Source organism: Pelobates fuscus, chromosome 4, assembly GCF_036172605.1.
Source record: "Pelobates fuscus isolate aPelFus1 chromosome 4, aPelFus1.pri, whole genome shotgun sequence".
Lineage (NCBI taxonomy): Eukaryota > Metazoa > Chordata > Amphibia > Anura > Pelobatidae > Pelobates > Pelobates fuscus.
The window spans coordinates 384,791,865-384,810,612 of record NC_086320.1 but is presented as its reverse complement, the minus strand read 5'-3'; the positions used below and the strand labels follow the sequence as shown (position 1 = coordinate 384,810,612).

The 18,748-nt window shown below is 41.6% G+C and overlaps 1 protein-coding gene across 2 annotated transcripts in view; it reads left to right on the top strand.

The window, feature by feature from the left end:
- Nucleotides 1–483: 483 nt before the first annotated feature.
- Nucleotides 484–18,748, top strand: part of LOC134609247 (uncharacterized) — a 51,496-nt gene continuing 33,231 nt past the window's right edge. For both annotated transcript variants that reach the window (XM_063452883.1, XM_063452882.1), the window contains exons 1-2: nucleotides 484–683; nucleotides 10,726–10,815. In XM_063452883.1, the coding sequence (XP_063308953.1) occupies nucleotides 564–683; nucleotides 10,726–10,815 (210 nt within the window). In that variant the 5' untranslated portion in view covers nucleotides 484–563. The remainder of the gene's footprint in view (nucleotides 684–10,725; nucleotides 10,816–18,748) is intronic.

The window sequence follows — 18,748 nt, the reverse complement described above, 5'->3', positions numbered from 1 at the left end:
AATAATAATAATGTTGCTTTGTGTTATTGTGTGTTGCCTCATGTCGTGTTGCTGTGTATTATTGTGTGTTACCTTGTGTTGCTTTGTGTTATGGTGTGTTGCCTTGTGTTGTGTTGTATTACTTTACATTGCCTTTGCAATGTTGTGTTGATTTGTATTGTGTTGACTTGTTATGCTTTGTGTTACCGCGTGTTGCTTTGTGTTATTTTTTGTTACCCTGTGTTGCTTTGTGTGATTATGTGTTACCTTGCGTTGCTTTGTTATTATGTGTTTGCTTGTGTTACTTTGTGTTATTGTGTGTTGCCTTGTGTTACCTCGTGTTGCTTTGTGTTACCTCGTGTTGCTTTGTGTTATGGTGTGTTGCAGGACACAGCTCAGTATTGAACACATGTTCTGTTTTCCAGAAGGGAAGGGGGGAGGGAGGGATTTATGAAACTGCCTGAAGCATTGATCACAGGAAGAGGGGGAGGGCAGAGAGGGTTTAGGAATTTCGGACTAGTTTCCTAACAATAATCAAGTAGAGATCTTGGTGTCCCCAGTCAGGTTTTGCAGAACTGGGAGCCATGAAGCTGTGGGTGCTGTGTGGATATGTCTCTCTGTGCATCGTGGTAGTGGCTGCGTCGGATGTCTCGCGGACTAGTATCTCTAAACTAGTTGTTGGTACCCAGGGTAAAGCAAAAGAGGTGAGTTCCAGAGAGACAGTGAGAGATAACGCCAGGGAAAGAGAGTATCCACATGTTTCTAATGTTACGTTGCTACAGTCTGCGAGGAATACAGAGTATGGGGGGGGGATACAGAGTAAGGGGGAATACAGTGAGGGATACGGAGTATAGGGGGGGATACAGCGAGGGATACAGAGTATGGGGGGAATACAGTGAGGGATACGGAGTATAGGGGGGGATACAGCAAGGGATCCGAAGTATGGGGGGGATACAGCGAGGGATACAGAGTATGGGGGGATACAGAGTATGGGGAAATGCAGCGAGGGATACAGAGTATGGGGGGATGCAGCGAGGGATACAGAGTATGGGGGAATGCAGCGAGGGATACAGAGTATGGGGGGATGCAGCGAGGGATACAGAGTATGGGGGGATGCAGCGAGGGATACAGAGTATGGGGGGATGCAGCGAGGGATACAGAGTATGGGGGGATGCAGCGAGGGATACAGAGTATGGGGGGATACAGAGTATGGGGGGATACAGCGAGGGATACAGAGTATGGGGGAATGCAGCGAGGGATACAGAGTATGGGGGGATGCAGCGAGGGATACAGAGTATGGGGGGATGCAGCGAGGGATACAGAGTATGGGGGGATGCAGCGAGGGATACAGAGTATGGGGGGATGCAGCGAGGGATACAGAGTATGGGGGGATACAGAGTATGGGGGAATGCAGCGAGGGATACAGAGTATGGGGGGATGCAGCGAGGGATACAGAGTATGGGGGGATGCAGCGAGGGATACAGAGTATGGGGGAATGCAGCGAGGGATACAGAGTATGGGGGGATGCAGCGAGGGATACAGAGTATGGGGGGATACAGCGAGGGATACAGAGTATGGGGGAATGCAGCGAGGGATACAGAGTATGGGGGAATGCAGCGAGGGATACAGAGTATGGGGGGATGCAGCGAGGGATACAGAGTATGGGGGGATGCAGCGAGGGATACAGAGTATGGGGGAATGCAGCGAGGGATACAGAGTATGGGGGAATGCAGCGAGGGATACAGAGTATGGGGGAATGCAGCGAGGGATACAGAGTATGGGGGAATGCAGCGAGGGATACAGAGTATGGGGGAATGCAGCGAGGGATACAGAGTATGGGGGAATGCAGCGAGGGATACAGAGTATGGGGGGATGCAGCGAGGGATACAGAGTATGGGGGGATGCAGCGAGGGATACAGAGTATGGGGGAATGCAGCGAGGGATACAGAGTATGGGGGGATGCAGCGAGGGATACAGAGTATGGGGGAATGCAGCGAGGGATACAGAGTATGGGGGAATGCAGCGAGGGATACAGAGTATGGGGGAATGCAGCGAGGGATACAGAGTATGGGGGAATGCAGCGAGGGATACAGAGTATGGGGGAATGCAGCGAGGGATACAGAGTATGGGGGAATGCAGCGAGGGATACAGAGTATGGGGGAATGCAGCGAGGGATACAGAGTATGGGGGGATGCAGCGAGGGATACAGAGTATGGGGGAATGCAGCGAGGGATACAGAGTATGGGGGGATGCAGCGAGGGATACAGAGTATGGGGGAATGCAGCGAGGGATACAGAGTATGGGGGAATGCAGCGAGGGATACAGAGTATGGGGGGATGCAGCGAGGGATACAGAGTATGGGGGAATGCAGCGAGGGATACAGAGTATGGGGGAATGCAGCGAGGGATACAGAGTATGGGGGAATGCAGCGAGGGATACAGAGTATGGGGGAATGCAGCGAGGGATACAGAGTATGGGGGAATGCAGCGAGGGATACAGAGTATGGGGGAATGCAGCGAGGGATACAGAGTATGGGGGGATGCAGCGAGGGATACAGAGTATGGGGGGATGCAGCGAGGGATACAGAGTATGGGGGGATACAGAGTATGGGGGAATGCAGCGAGGGATACAGAGTATGGGGGAATGCAGCGAGGGATACAGAGTATGGGGGAATGCAGCGAGGGATACAGAGTATGGGGGGATGCAGCGAGGGATACAGAGTATGGGGGGATGCAGCGAGGGATACAGAGTATGGGGGATACAGCGAGGGATACAGAGTGTAGGGGGATACAGCGAGGGATACAGAGTATGGGGGAATGCAGCGAGGGATACAGAGTATGGGGGGATGCAGCGAGGGATACAGAGTATGGGGGAATGCAGCGAGGGATACAGAGTATGGGGGGATGCAGCGAGGGATACAGAGTATGGGGGAATGCAGCGAGGGATACAGAGTATGGGGGGATGCAGCGAGGGATACAGAGTATGGGGGAATGCAGCGAGGGATACAGAGTGTAGGGGGATACAGCGAGGGATACAGAGTATGGGGGAATGCAGCGAGGGATACAGGGTATGGGGGGGTACAGCGAGGGATACAGAGTATGGGGGAATGCAGCGAGGGATACAGAGTATGGGGGAATGCAGCGAGGGATACAGAGTATGGGGGAATGCAGCGAGGGATACAGAGTATGGGGGAATGCAGCGAGGGATACAGAGTATGGGGGGATGCAGCGAGGGATACAGAGTATGGGGGAATGCAGCGAGGGATACAGAGTATGGGGGAATGCAGCGAGGGATACAGAGTATGGGGGAATGCAGCGAGGGATACAGAGTATGGGGGAATGCAGCGAGGGATACAGAGTATGGGGGGATACAGCGAGGGATACAGAGTATGGGGGGATACAGCGAGGGATACAGAGTATGGGGGGATACAGAGTATGGGGGAATGCAGCGAGGGATACAGAGTGTAGGGGGATACAGCGAGGGATACAGAGTATGGGGGAATGCAGCGAGGGATACAGAGTATGGGGGAATGCAGCGAGGGATACAGAGTATGGGGGAATGCAGCGAGGGATACAGAGTATGGGGGATACAGCAAGGGATACAGAGTATGGGGGGATACAGCGAGGGATACAGAGTATGGGGGAATGCAGCGAGGGATACAGAGTATGGGGGGATACAGCGAGGGATACAGAGTATGGGGGGATACAGCGAGGGATACAGAGTATGGGGGAATGCAGCGAGGGATACAGAGTATGGGGGAATGCAGCGAGGGATACAGAGTATGGGGGATACAGCAAGGGATACAGAGTATGGGGGGATACAGCGAGGGATACAGAGTATGGGGGAATGCAGCGAGGGATACAGAGTATGGGGGGATACAGCGAGGGATACAGAGTATGGGGGGATACAGCGAGGGATACAGAGTATGGGGGAATGCAGCGAGGGATACAGAGTATGGGGGGATGCAGCGAGGGATACAGAGTATGGGGGAATGCAGTGAGGGATACAGAGTATGGGGGGATACAGCGAGGGATACGGAGTATGGGGGGATACAGAGTATGGGGGAATGCAGCGAGGGATACAGAGTATGGGGGAATGCAGCGAGGGATACAGAGTATGGGGGAATGCAGCGAGGGATACAGAGTGTAGGGGGATACAGCGAGGGATACAGAGTATGGGGGATACAGCGAGGGATACGGAGTATGGGGGGATACAGAGTATGGGGGAATGCAGCGAGGGATACAGAGTATGGGGGAATGCAGCGAGGGATACAGAGTATGGGGGAATGCAGCGAGGGATACAGAGTGTAGGGGGATACAGCGAGGGATACAGAGTATGGGGGATACAGCGAGGGATACAGAGTATGGGGGGATGCAGCGAGGGATACAGAGTATGGGGGGATACAGCAAGGGATACGGAGTATGGGGGAATGCAGCGAGGGATACAGAGTATGGGGGGATGCAGCAAGGGATACAGAGTATGGGGGAATGCAGCGAGGGATACAGAGTATGGGGGAATGCAGCGAGGGATACAGAGTATGGGGGGATACAGTGAGGGATACAGAGTATGGGGAATGCAGCGAGGGATACAGAGTATGGGGGGATACAGCAAGGGATACGGAGTATGGGGGAATGCAGCGAGGGATACAGAGTGTAGGGGGATACAGCGAGGGATACAGAGTATGGGGGGATGCAGCGAGGGATACAGAGTATGGGGGAATGCAGCGAGGGATACAGAGTATGGGGGGATGCAGCAAGGGATACAGAGTATGGGGGAATGCAGCGAGGGATACAGAGTATGGGGGAATGCAGCGAGGGATACAGAGTATGGGGGAATGCAGCGAGGGATACAGAGTATGGGGGGATACAGTGAGGGATACAGAGTATGGGGGAATGCAGCGACGGATACAGAGTATGGGGGGATACAGAGTATGGGGGATGCAGCGAGGGATACAGAGTATGGGGGGATGCAGCGAGGGATACAGAGTATGGGGGGATGCAGCGAGGGATACAGAGTATGGGGGGATACAGAGTATGGGGGATGCAGCGAGGGATACAGAGTATGGGGGAATGCAGCGAGGGATACAGAGTATGGGGGGATACAGCGAGGGATACAGAGTATGGGGGGATGCAGCGAGGGATACAGAGTATGGGGGGATGCAGCGAGGGATACAGAGTATGGGGGGATGCAGCGAGGGATACAGCATTACATTAATATAAATATAGATTTAAAAAAAGAGACAAACTATTACAAATTTACACGGGAACAATAGTCGATGAGGAGCCTGCTCAAAAGAGCTTACAATCTAGAGATGTGAAGTTTATATTATTTTTTGTAAATTTAGGATTTCATAATTTATCTACACGAAGCATTCAAACATGGCATACAGGATAATAAGAATGGATAAAAATAATGTTACGCTAATAACGTGACTCTTCTTCCCGTAGCTATAAATATAGATTTATATTTGGCTGATATTCCTCTTCTGTCCTGGGAAGCTGGGTTTGAAACTTCCTTCTATAATATAACATGGTTTGGGAGAGGATCTGATCAATCTATGAATATCTCCTGTTAATTCCCCAGTATTGGTTGTGAGTGGATGAGTATGAGGCCATTGATGTCTTATAATCGATTAAAGGCTTTTCAGCAAGTTGAAACCTTGATTTGTGACATCTGTGCCAAGTCCATGCCCACTGTTTGCTGCCCTCTGCTCCGCGTGCCCCATGTGCCCTGCGTGGGGGCCCTACATTCAGGCTTCCTGTGTGTTTATGTGGTTATTAAAGTACACACTGTACTGCCAAGCAGTGTGCCCCCTGCTATCCAGGGCAGTAACAAATTAGTGTATTCTATGCCCACCCTGTGCCAAGTCATACTGCAAGTCAGATCCCCCCTGTATTCCAGCTCAGAGACACCCGTCCACTGAACCCCACAGAAATGCTACTTCAGAGACCCTCTAGCTCAAGCATGTCAAACTGAAAAGATAGCACGGGCCAAATAAACAAGGTTTAAGTTTATGTGGGCCGCAAAAAAAACAAAAACTAAAATATTCATAGAAACGTAGGTTTGTTTTGAAAAGTACAGTATAAAAAAAACCTAGCATCCCCTCTACTAAACCCCACCATCCCCCTCTTCTAAACCCCAGTCCCCCCTCTTCTAAACCCCAGCCTCCCTCTATACTAAATCCCAGTCCTCTCCCCCCCTACTAAATCCCAGCACTCCCCTCTACTAAACCTTAGCCCTTGTTTAAAAAAAAAATAATAATATTAGCCAACAAGCAGACTCCACTCCCATTGCCACTGCCAGTATGCGACTCCAGAGTCCAGCCTCTGGTATACCCCCAAATGCGCCGTCTGCACCCTGTGCCAAAGCGGATCCTCCCACAACTCCTTGAAACCCTGTGATGGTGGAGCGCGTTGACGTCACGTCGGAATGTGACGTGGCGTTACGTGCCTCCGTGCACCTCCAGGTCTTCCACTGTCTAGCACACTCACTGACAGACACACTCTTTGACAGACACACACACACACACACTCACTCACTCACTGACAGACACACTCACACTGACAGACACACACTCACTGACAGACACACTCACACTGACAGACACACAGACACACACTCACTGACAGACACACTCACACTGACAGACACACAGACACACACTCACTGACAGACACACTCACACTGACAGACACACTCACACTGACACACACACACACACTGACAGACACACACACACATTGTTGCACACGCTCACATCATTTTATGTATTGTTCCCTACCTTTGAAAGCTGGTGTGGGGCCTCTCCTTTCCTGCTCCTCAGTTCTCCCTTACGCGCGCAGTTTAGTGATGCCGGGTGCAGAAAAGACATCATATTCCTGCAACACTACAGACACATTTTTGGGACGTGGTCCGGCATATTTAAATCGCCGATCTTAGAAGAGAGAACAAGCTCCTGACGAAGTCTGAAGAAAAAGACGAAACGCGTTGAGCATTTCCTGGGCCCTGAAAGGATCCCAGCAGCTGGTAGTGCAAGAACGGTCCCATTTAACTGACGATCATTGAAGGAAGATCTGTGGACGCATAATACCACCACCTAAGACTGCTGTACCTGGGGAAGCAGCCTATTTAAGGCAAAAGCGCTTTTGCACATATTGATTTGCAATTGTGCCACGGCTTCTGTGAGCGTCCTATTTTATTTGTTTTTATATCTCTTGTAATTAAAGTTTTGTACTATTATATTTTCTTCTCTTTGCTATCATGCTCATCTCCTAGATGGTAATTACACTGTATTTTGACTTTGTTACTATACAGTTACTTTTTGCACTGATTGTTGGAGGGATACAGGGAGTGTTTCCCATTTATAGTGGCTTGCCTGCACAGTCTATTCTCCTGGTTATCTCACTATTCTGTAGTTGGCATTATATCTGTTAAAAATGCTCCTCACTGGGATGATTGGATTGGTTTTCCTGTGACAGGGTCTTGTGTGTCGTCACCAGTGGGCCACTCTTGGAACAATACATGGGGAGGGCAGATAATATACTACAGGGGCACTAATAATATCCATCACTAAATCATAGTAGTCGTGGTGACAGGAGGATACAGGTTGTGGTAGCCGCAGGGGGTAATAGGGGCTGTATTGGGTGCAGGGGGTAATAGGGGCTGTATTGGGTGCAGGGGGTAATAGGGGCTGTATTGGGTGCAGGGGGTAATAGGGGCTGTATTGGGTGCAGGGGGTCATAGGGGCTGTATTGGGTGCAGGGGGTCATAGGGGCTGTATTGGGTGCAGGGGGTAATAGGGGCTGTATTGGGTGCAGGGGGTAATAGGGGCTGTATTGGGTGCAGGGGGTAATAGGGGTTGTAGTGGATGCAGGGGCTAGGGGCTGTATTGGGTGCAGGGGGTAATAGGGGTTGTAGTGGGTGCAGGGGGTAATAGGGGCTGTATTGGGTGCAGGGGGTAATAGGGGTTGTAGTGGATGCAGGGGGTAGGGGCTGTAGTGGGTGCAGGGAGTAATAGGGGTTGTAGTGGGTGCAGGGGTTAATAGGGACTGTGGTGGGTGCAGGGGGTAAAAGGGGATGTAGTGGGTGCGGGGAGTAATAGGGCGATGTAGTGGATGCAGGGGGATGAGGCTGTAGTGGATGCAGGGGGTAGGGGCAGTAGTGGGTGCAGGGAGTAATAGGGCGATGTAGTGGATGCAGGGGGTAGGGGCTGTAGTGGGTGCAGGGAGTAATAGGGTTTGTAGTGGGTAAAGGGGGTAGGGACTGTAGTGGGTGCAGGTGGTAATAGGGGTTGTAGTGGATGCAGGGGGTAGGGGCTGTAGTGGGTGCAGGGAGTAATATGGGTTGTAGTGGGTGCAGGGGTTAATAGGGACTGTGGTGGGCGCAAGGGGTAAAAGGGGCTGTAGTGGGTGCAGGGGGTAATAGGGGCTGAAGTGGGTGCATGGGGTAATAGGGGTTGTAGTGGGTGCAGGGGTTAATAGGGACTGTGGTGGGTGCAGGGGGTAATAGGGACTGTGGTGGGTGCAGGGGGTAATAGGGGCTGTAGTGGTTGCATGGGTGATGGGGGTCTGTAGTGGGTGCACGGGGTAATAAGGGTTGTAGTGGGTGCAGGGGGTAATAGGGGCTGTAGTGGATACATGGGGATAGGGAATGTGGTGGTTGCAGGGGTTAATTGGGGCTGTGGTGGGTGCAGGGATTAATTGGGGCTGTGGTGGGTGCAGGGGTTAATTGGGGCTGTGGTGGGTGCAGGGGTTAATTGGGGCTGTGGTGGGCGCAGGGATTAATTGGGGCTGTGGTGGGTGCAGGGGATAATTGGGGCTGTGGTGGGTGCAGGGGTTAATTAGGGCTGTGGTGGGTGCAGGGATTAATTGGGGCTGTGGTGGGTGCAGGGGTTAATTGGGGCTGTGGTGGGTGCAGGGGTTAATTAGGGCTGTGGTGGGTGCAGGGATTAATTGGGACTGTGGTGGGTGCAGGTGTTAATTGGGGCTGTGGTGGGTGCAGGGGTTAATTAGGGCTGTGGTGGGTGCAGGGATTAATTGGGGCTGTGGTGGGTGCAGGGATTAATTGGGGCTGTGGTGGGTGCAGGGGTTAATTGGGGCTGTGGTGGGTGCAGGGGTTAATTAGGGCTGTGTTGGGTGCAGGGATTAATTGGGACTGTGGTGGGTGCAGGGGTTAATTGGGGCTGTGGTGGGTGCAGGGATTAATTGGGGCTGTGGTGGGTGCAGGGATTAATTGGGGCTGTGGTGGGTGCAGGGGTTAATTAGGGCTGTGGTGGATGCAGGGGTTAATTAGGGCTGTGTTGGGTGCAGGGATTAATTGGGACTGTGGTGGGTGCAGGGGTTAATTGGGGCTGTGGTGGGTGCAGGGATTAATTGGGGCTGTGGTGGGTGCAGGGATTAATTGGGGCTGTGGTGGGTGCAGGGGTTAATTAGGGCTGTGGTGGATGCAGGGATTAATTGGGGCTGTGGTGGGTGCAGGGATTAATTGGGGCTGTGGTGGGTGCAGGGGTTAAATTGGGCTGTGGTGGGTGCAGGGGTTAATTAGGGCTGTGGTGGGTGCAGGGATTAATTGGGGCTGTGGTGGGTGCAGGGGTTAATTGGGGCTGTGGTGGGTGCAGGGATTAATTGGGGCTGTGGTGGGTGCAGGGATTAATTGGGACTGTGGTGGGTGCAGGGGTTAATTAGGGCTGTGGTGGGTGCAGGGATTAATTGGGGCTGTGGTGGGTGCAGGGGTTAATTGGGGCTGTGGTGGGTGCAGGGATTAATTGGGGCTGTGGTGGGTGCAGGGATTAATTGGGACTGTGGTGGGTGCAGGGGTTAATTAGGGCTGTGGTGGGTGCAGGGGTTAATTGGGGCTGTGGTGGGTGCAGGGGTTAATTAGGGCTGTGGTGGGTGCAGCAGGGCATAGTATCTTGACTCAACACACAAGTATAGTCAACCGTCATGCAGTTAGTTTGTTATTTTAATGCTGTGTTCACGTGCTGTAGGTAATTATGATATTTTGGGGGGAGAATCAGTATAATTTAGTGAATTAATGTGGTGAAAGAGATCCCGTATCTGCAGATCCTGGCCCAGCCTGTCACTATTTAATGATATGCCGATACTTTACAGTAATTATTTAAGCTGTGAGTCCTCAAAATCAGCTGTTTAACCCTAAATTCAGGAAATCAGTTTCCGATTGGTTAGAATTCAGGTTGTTATTATTATTATTATTATGTTATTATAGTCCATGATCCACTTGGAGTATTTTATTTTTAGCACCACATGATTCTAAATGGAATTAGTCAATTCAGTGACCACATTCAACATGGGATTTTTTCATTCAGTTTTGCTACTTTACCCAAATGTTCCAAATATGTCGCTTATTAAATAGGTTTACGAGGAATTGGTTAACTCTTTGTTCACTGAATAGAATCGCTGGTTTTCTCTTTAAGCCTCTTGTATTTTCAGAGTTGGCCTTGCCAGGCATGGATGTTACCCGAGGCTCAGACCATAATCAATATATTTATTCTTTTCTTTTCATAATTTTTATTGAAAATGTTTGTAAATTTTTTATAACAAGTTATTAGAACAATGTAATAAGGGTGGGGAAAGGAAGGGAAAACGTGGAAGTCCATCCATTATTAGTATCGATACAGTAATGTACAAGGCACATAAGCAGAATAATACAGTACAACTATAAAAAGTCTTCACAAATTCTAAACCTTTTTAACTTCAACTTCCCCTAAATCCCAATTCTCTCCTGTAGGACTACGATCGTGATGATTTCAATGGCGGTTATGGGCCTCTCGGGACTTTAGTGGCCAATGACCCACATGAAGGAGGACTTCATAAAGTGGTAAGAATCACAGAAAATGGTTTCATTCAATGTGGGCAGCGGACAGTAAAGCTAAATACTACTTCCCCATGGGGTACCAAAGGGATGCCCTGAATCCTCAGCACAAATATTGCATCCTGCCAGAGGGAGTTAGACTTCCTCTGGTATTGCTCCTTTTAACTTCAATAAGTGCCTCGTGAAAACCATAAAGGAAACATTTGGCAGTTGCAGCCAATCACATCGCCCCATTCACCTTCCATTGGCCTCTATGTGAAATAATGCTGACATACATCGTTAATATAAGTAAATGATTATTTCTCTAAAACTATTCAAATGTCTCGGTGCCACCGGACTGTCCTGGAGACGTCATAATAAATCACGAGGCTGAAGGTTTTATTTTCCTTTAATATATATACCGGTACTACACGTTTATGTACCTTTAATATTACATGCTATAGGGCTATTTGTATCTTTAATATTACATGATGTTATAGGGCTATTTGTATATTTAATATTACATGATGTTATAGGGCTATTTGTATAATTTATATTACATGATGTTATAGGGCTATTTGTATCGTTAATATTACATGATGTTATAGAGCTATTTGTATATTTTATATTACATGATGTTATAGACCTATTTGTATCGTTAATATTACATGATGTTATAGGAGTATTTGTATCTTTAATATTACATGATTGTAACGGAGCTCCGTGTACTCCGACCGAGTACCCTCCGTTGATGGATGCTCCTAGCGCTCTCAGAGGACTCCAAGCACTGCAGACGACACCACAACCACCGCAGACTCCACAACCGCCGTAGCTTAACTGAAGCCGCGCCGTCTTCCTTCCACCCTGGATCGATTTCTGTCCTCCAGGACCGTGTGGGGCTCTTAAAAGAGCTAAGTGATTAAGCTCAGGGGAATATGCAGAGCATAGCAATCCCCAGTGTGATACAGCAATTCCCTCCAATAACGAGACAAGGCTACGTTTTGAAGGGTCAAGAAGAACTGAGGACTGGGACACCCAGCCTGCTTTTTATTACAAAAAGGTACACACAGGACACTCCCAGGGGGAGGATGAAATTAACCAATCACATGCATGGTAACACCCCCACGTCTCCTCCCCTCAGATAAACACATAACATAATTATACGGCACACATTTTTAGTCAAGTTCTGGATGTACCCTAAAAACAGGGGGTACACCTTTAAATCCAGCATTGCTGGATAGCCCTTGTTCAGGGGAGTAACATATCCGAAAATCAGTCAATTCGGACAAATGGTTTGGGAGATACAGGGTTCCAAAGTTTTGACCGACCGCACAGACCAACTAGCCGAAAATAGTTCCATGAGTTTTGGCCTTGCGGTCGGTCTCCGTTCGCATGGTGAAAAGACACGAAAATCTTGCCATCCATTCGAATCTCGGTGTTCGCTGAAATCCCCATAGACGATTAAGTATAACTACCGAACGGTGGGACGTTCGGTAGTTACAGTACGAATTTATGGAGGTCTGGAGGACTCAGCGGTGTTCGCCTGTTTGCGTATCCGTTTTTAGTTCCATGCGGTTACAGGCAAACACCGCTGTTCATGCGCAAGATGGCCGCGAACACGTGTAAAGTCCCGAAATGGCGGCCACCTATATTTTACACACGGAATTCGTACTGAACCATACGAACGGTTTTACTACCGAATTCCAATAAGGCATTTAAACATCTCCTATGTGTCCATAGTCTCTGTACAGCCCATTTAAAGAGCCACAGACAGCATAATGAAAATTCATTAAGCCCAGATATAGTTTTTAACGTGCAATATGTCCTGGGGCCATAGTCGTAGGGCAGGAGGCTAGCCATAAGTTTCCTACAATGCCCAGTGGCAAATGGCAGTTTGTCACAATGATGTTATATGAGTATTTTTATATTTAATATTACATGATGTTATAGGGCTATTTGTATTGTTAATATTACATGATGTTATAGGGCTATTTGTATTGTTAATATTACATGATGTTATAGGGCTATTTGTATATTTAATATTACATGATGTTATAGGGCTATTTGTATATTTAATATTACATGATGTTATAGGACTATTTGTATCTTTAATATTACATGATGTTATAGGGCTATTTGTATCGTTAATATTACATGATGTTATAGGGCTATTTGTATCGTTAATATTACATGATGTTATAGGGCTATTTGTATATTTAATATTACATGATGTTATAGAGCTATTTGTATCGTTAATATTACATGATGTTATAGGAGTATTTGTATCTTTAATATTACATGATGTTATAGGGCTATTTGTATCGTTAATATTACATGATGTTATAGGAGTATTTGTATCGTTAATATTACATGATGTTATAGAGCTATTTGTATCTTTAATATTACATGATGTTATAAAGCTATTTGTATCGTTAATATTACATGATGTTATAGGACTATTTGTATCGTTAATATTACATGATGTTATAGGACTATTTGTACCTTTAATATTACATGATGTTATAGAGCTATTTGTATCGTTAATATTACATGATGTTATAGGACTATTTGTATCGTTAATATTACATGATGTTATAGGAGTATTTGTATCTTTAATATTACATGATGTTATAGGGCTATTTGTATCTTTAATATTACATGATGTTATAGGACTATTTGTACATTTAATATTACATGATGTTATAGGGCTATTTGTATCGTTAATATTACATGATGTTATAGGGCTATTTGTACCTTTAATATTACATGATGTTATAGAGCTATTTGTATCGTTAATATTACATGATGTTATAGGACTATTTGTACCTTTAATATTACATGATGTTATAGGGCTATTTGTATCGTTAATATTACATGATGTTATAGGAGTATTTGTATCTTTAATATTACATGATGTTATAGGACTATTTGTACATTTAATATTACATGATGTTATAGGGCTATTTGTATCGTTAGTATTACATGATGTTATAGGGCTATTTGTATCTTTAATATTACATGATGTTATAGAGCTATTTGTATCGTTAGTATTACATGATGTTATAGGGCTATTTGTACATTTAATATTACATGATGTTATAGGGCTATTTGTATCTTTAATATTACATGATGTTATAGGGCTATTTGTATCTTTAATATTACATGATGTTATAGGACTATTTGTACCTTTAATATTACATGATGTTATAGGGCTATTTGTATCGTTAATATTACATGATGTTATAGGAGTATTTGTATCTTTAATATTACATGATGTTATAGAGCTATTTGTATCTTTAATATTACATGATGTTATAGGAGTATTTGTATCGTTAATATTACATGATGTTATAGGGCTATTTGTATCTTTAATATTACATGATGTTATAGGACTATTTGTACATTTAATATTACATGATGTTATAGGGCTATTTGTATCGTTAATATTACATGATGTTATAGGAGTATTTGTATCTTTAATATTACATGATGTTATAGGGCTATTTGTATCTTTAATATTACATGATGTTATAGGACTATTTGTACATTTAATATTATATGATGTTATAGGGCTATTTGTATCTTTAATATTACATGATGTTATAGGACTATTTGTACCTTTAATATTACATGATGTTATAGGGCTATTTGTATCGTTAATATTACATGATGTTATAGGAGTATTTGTATCTTTAATATTACATGATGTTATAGGGCTATTTGTATCTTTAATATTACATGATGTTATAGGACTATTTGTACATTTAATATTACATGATGTTATAGGGCTATTTGTATCGTTAGTATTACATGATGTTATAGGACTATTTGTATCTTTAATATTACATGATGTTATAGGGCTATTTGTATCGTTAATATTACATGATGTTATAGGGCTATTTGTATCGTTAATATTACATGATGTTAAAGGGCTATTTGTATATTTAATATTACATGATGTTATAGGGCTATTTGTATATTTAATATTACATGATGTTATAGGGCTATTTGTATATTTAATATTACATGATGTTATAGAGCTATTTGTATCGTTAATATTACATGATGTTATAGGGCTATTTGTATCTTTAATATTACATGATGTTATAGGGCTATTTGTATCGTTAATATTACATGATGTTAAAGGGCTATTTGTATCGTTAATATTACATGATGTTAAAGGGCTATTTGTATCGTTAATATTACATGATGTTAAAGGGCTATTTGTATATTTAATATTACATGATGTTATAGGGCTATTTGTATCGTTAATATTACATGATGTTAAAGGGCTATTTGTATATTTAATATTACATGATGTTATAGGGCTATTTGTATATTTAATATTACATGATGTTATAGGGCTATTTGTATCGTTAATATTACATGATGTTATAGGGCTATTTGTATCGTTAGTATTACATGATGTTATAGGACTATTTGTATCTTTAATATTACATGATGTTATAGGGCTATTTGTATCTTTAATATTACATGATGTTAAAGGGCTATTTGTATCGTTAATATTACATGATGTTATAGGGCTATTTGTATCGTTAATATTACATGATGTTAAAGGGCTATTTGTATATTTAATATTACATGATGTTATAGGGCTATTTGTATATTTAATATTACATGATGTTATAGAGCTATTTGTATCGTTAATATTACATGATGTTATAGGGCTATTTGTATCTTTAATATTACATGATGTTATAGGGCTATTTGTATCGTTAATATTACATGATGTTAAAGGGCTATTTGTATCGTTAATATTACATGATGTTAAAGGGCTATTTGTATCGTTAATATTACATGATGTTAAAGGGCTATTTGTATATTTAATATTACATGATGTTATAGGGCTATTTGTATCGTTAATATTACATGATGTTAAAGGGCTATTTGTATATTTAATATTACATGATGTTATAGGGCTATTTGTATCGTTAATATTACATGATGTTAAAGGGCTATTTGTATATTTAATATTACATGATGTTATAGGGCTATTTGTATATTTAATATTACATGATGTTATAGAGCTATTTGTATCTTTAATATTACATGATGTTATAGGACTATTTGTATCTTTAATATTACACGATGTTATAGAGCTATTTGTATCTTTAATATTACATGATGTTATAGGACTATTTGTATAGTTAATATTACATGATGTTATAGAGCTATTTGTATCGTTAATATTACATGATGTTATAGGGCTATTTGTATATTTAATATTACATGCTATAGGACTATTTGTATCTTTAATATTACACGATGTTATAGGGCTATTTGTATATTTAATATTACATGATGTTATAGGGCTATTTGTATCGTTAATATTACATGATGTTATAGAGCTATTTGTACCTTTAATATTACATGCTATAGGACTATTTGTATCTTTAATATTACACGATGTTATAGGGCTATTTGTATCTTTAATATTACATGATGTTATAGGACTATTTGTATCTTTAATATTACATGATGTTATAGGGCTATTTGTATATTTAATATTACATGATGTTATAGGACTATTTGTACATTTAATATTACATGATGTTATAGGGCTATTTGTATCGTTAGTATTACATGATGTTATAGGGCTATTTGTATATTTAATATTACATGATGTTATAGGGCTATTTGTATATTTAATATTACATGATGTTATAGGGCTATTTGTATATTTAATATTACATGATGTTATAGGGCTATTTGTATATTTAATATTACATGATGTTATAGGGCTATTTGTATCGTTAATATTACATGATGTTATAGAGCTATTTGTACCTTTAATATTACATGATGTTATAGGGCTATTTGTACATTTAATATTACATGATGTTATAGGGCTATGTGTATATTTAATATTACATGATGTTATAGAGCTATTTGTATATTTAATATTACATGATGTTATAGGGCTATTTGTATCGTTAATATTACATGATGTTATAGGGCTATTTGTATATTTAATATTACATGATGTTATAGGGCTATTTGTACCTTTAATATTACATGATGTTATAGGGCTATTTGTATATTTAATATTACATGATGTTATAGGACTATTTGTATCTTTAATATTACACGATGTTATAGGGCTATTTGTATCTTTAATATTACATGATGTTATAGGACTATTTGTATCTTTAATATTACATGATGTTATAGGACTATTTGTACATTTAATATTACATGATGTTATAGGGCTATTTGTATCGTTAGTATTACATGATGTTATAGGGCTATTTGTATCTTTAATATTACATGATGTTATAGGGCTATTTGTACATTTAATATTACATGATGTTAAAGGGCTATTTGTATCGTTAATATTACATGATGTTATAGGGCTATTTGTATCGTTAATATTACATGATGTTAAAGGGCTATTTGTATATTTAATATTACATGATGTTATAGGGCTATTTGTATATTTAATATTACATGATGTTATAGAGCTATTTGTATCTTTAATATTACATGATGTTATAGAGCTATTTGTATCGTTAATATTACATGATGTTATAGGGCTATTTGTATCTTTAATATTACATGATGTTATAGAACTATTTGTATATTTAATATTACATGATGTTATAGAGCTATTTGTATCTTTAATATTACATGATGTTATAGAGCTATTTGTATCGTTAATATTACATGATGTTATAGAGCTATTTGTATCGTTAATATTACATGATGTTATAGGGCTATTTGTATCTTTAATATTACATGATGTTATAGAACTATTTGTATATTTAATATTACATGATGTTATAGAGCTATTTGTATCTTTAATATTACATGATGTTATAGAGCTATTTGTATCGTTAATATTACATGATGTTATAGAGCTATTTGTATCGTTAATATTACATGATGTTATAGGGCTATTTGTATCTTTAATATTACATGATGTTATAGGGCTATTTGTACATTTAATATTACATGATGTTAAAGGGCTATTTGTATCGTTAATATTACATGATGTTATAGGGCTATTTGTATCGTTAATATTACATGATGTTAAAGGGCTATTTGTATATTTAATATTACATGATGTTATAGGGCTATTTGTATATTTAATATTACATGATGTTATAGAACTATTTGTATATTTAATATTACATGATGTTATAGAGCTATTTGTATCTTTAATATTACATGATGTTATAGAGCTATTTGTATCGTTAATATTACATGATGTTATAAAGCTATTTGTATCGTTAATATTACATGATGTTATAGGACTATTTGTATCGTTAATATTACATGATGTTATAGGACTATTTGTACCTTTAATATTACATGATGTTATAGAGCTATTTGTATCGTTAATATTACATGATGTTATAGGACTATTTGTATCGTTAATATTACATGATGTTATAGGAGTATTTGTATCTTTAATATTACATGATGTTATAGGGCTATTTGTATCTTTAATATTACATGATGTTATAGGACTATTTGTACATTTAATATTACATGATGTTATAGGGCTATTTGTATCGTTAATATTACATGATGTTATAGGGCTATTTGTACCTTTAATATTACATGATGTTATAGAGCTATTTGTATCGTTAATATTACATGATGTTATAGGACTATTTGTACCTTTAATATTACATGATGTTATAGGGCTATTTGTATCGTTAATATTACATGATGTTATAGGAGTATTTGTATCTTTAATATTACATGATGTTATAGGACTATTTGTACATTTAATATTACATGATGTTATAGGGCTATTTGTATCGTTAGTATTACATGATGTTATAGGGCTATTTGTATCTTTAATATTACATGATGTTATAGAGCTATTTGTATCGTTAGTATTACATGATGTTATAGGGCTATTTGTACATTTAATATTACATGATGTTATAGGGCTATTTGTATCTTTAATATTACATGATGTTATAGGGCT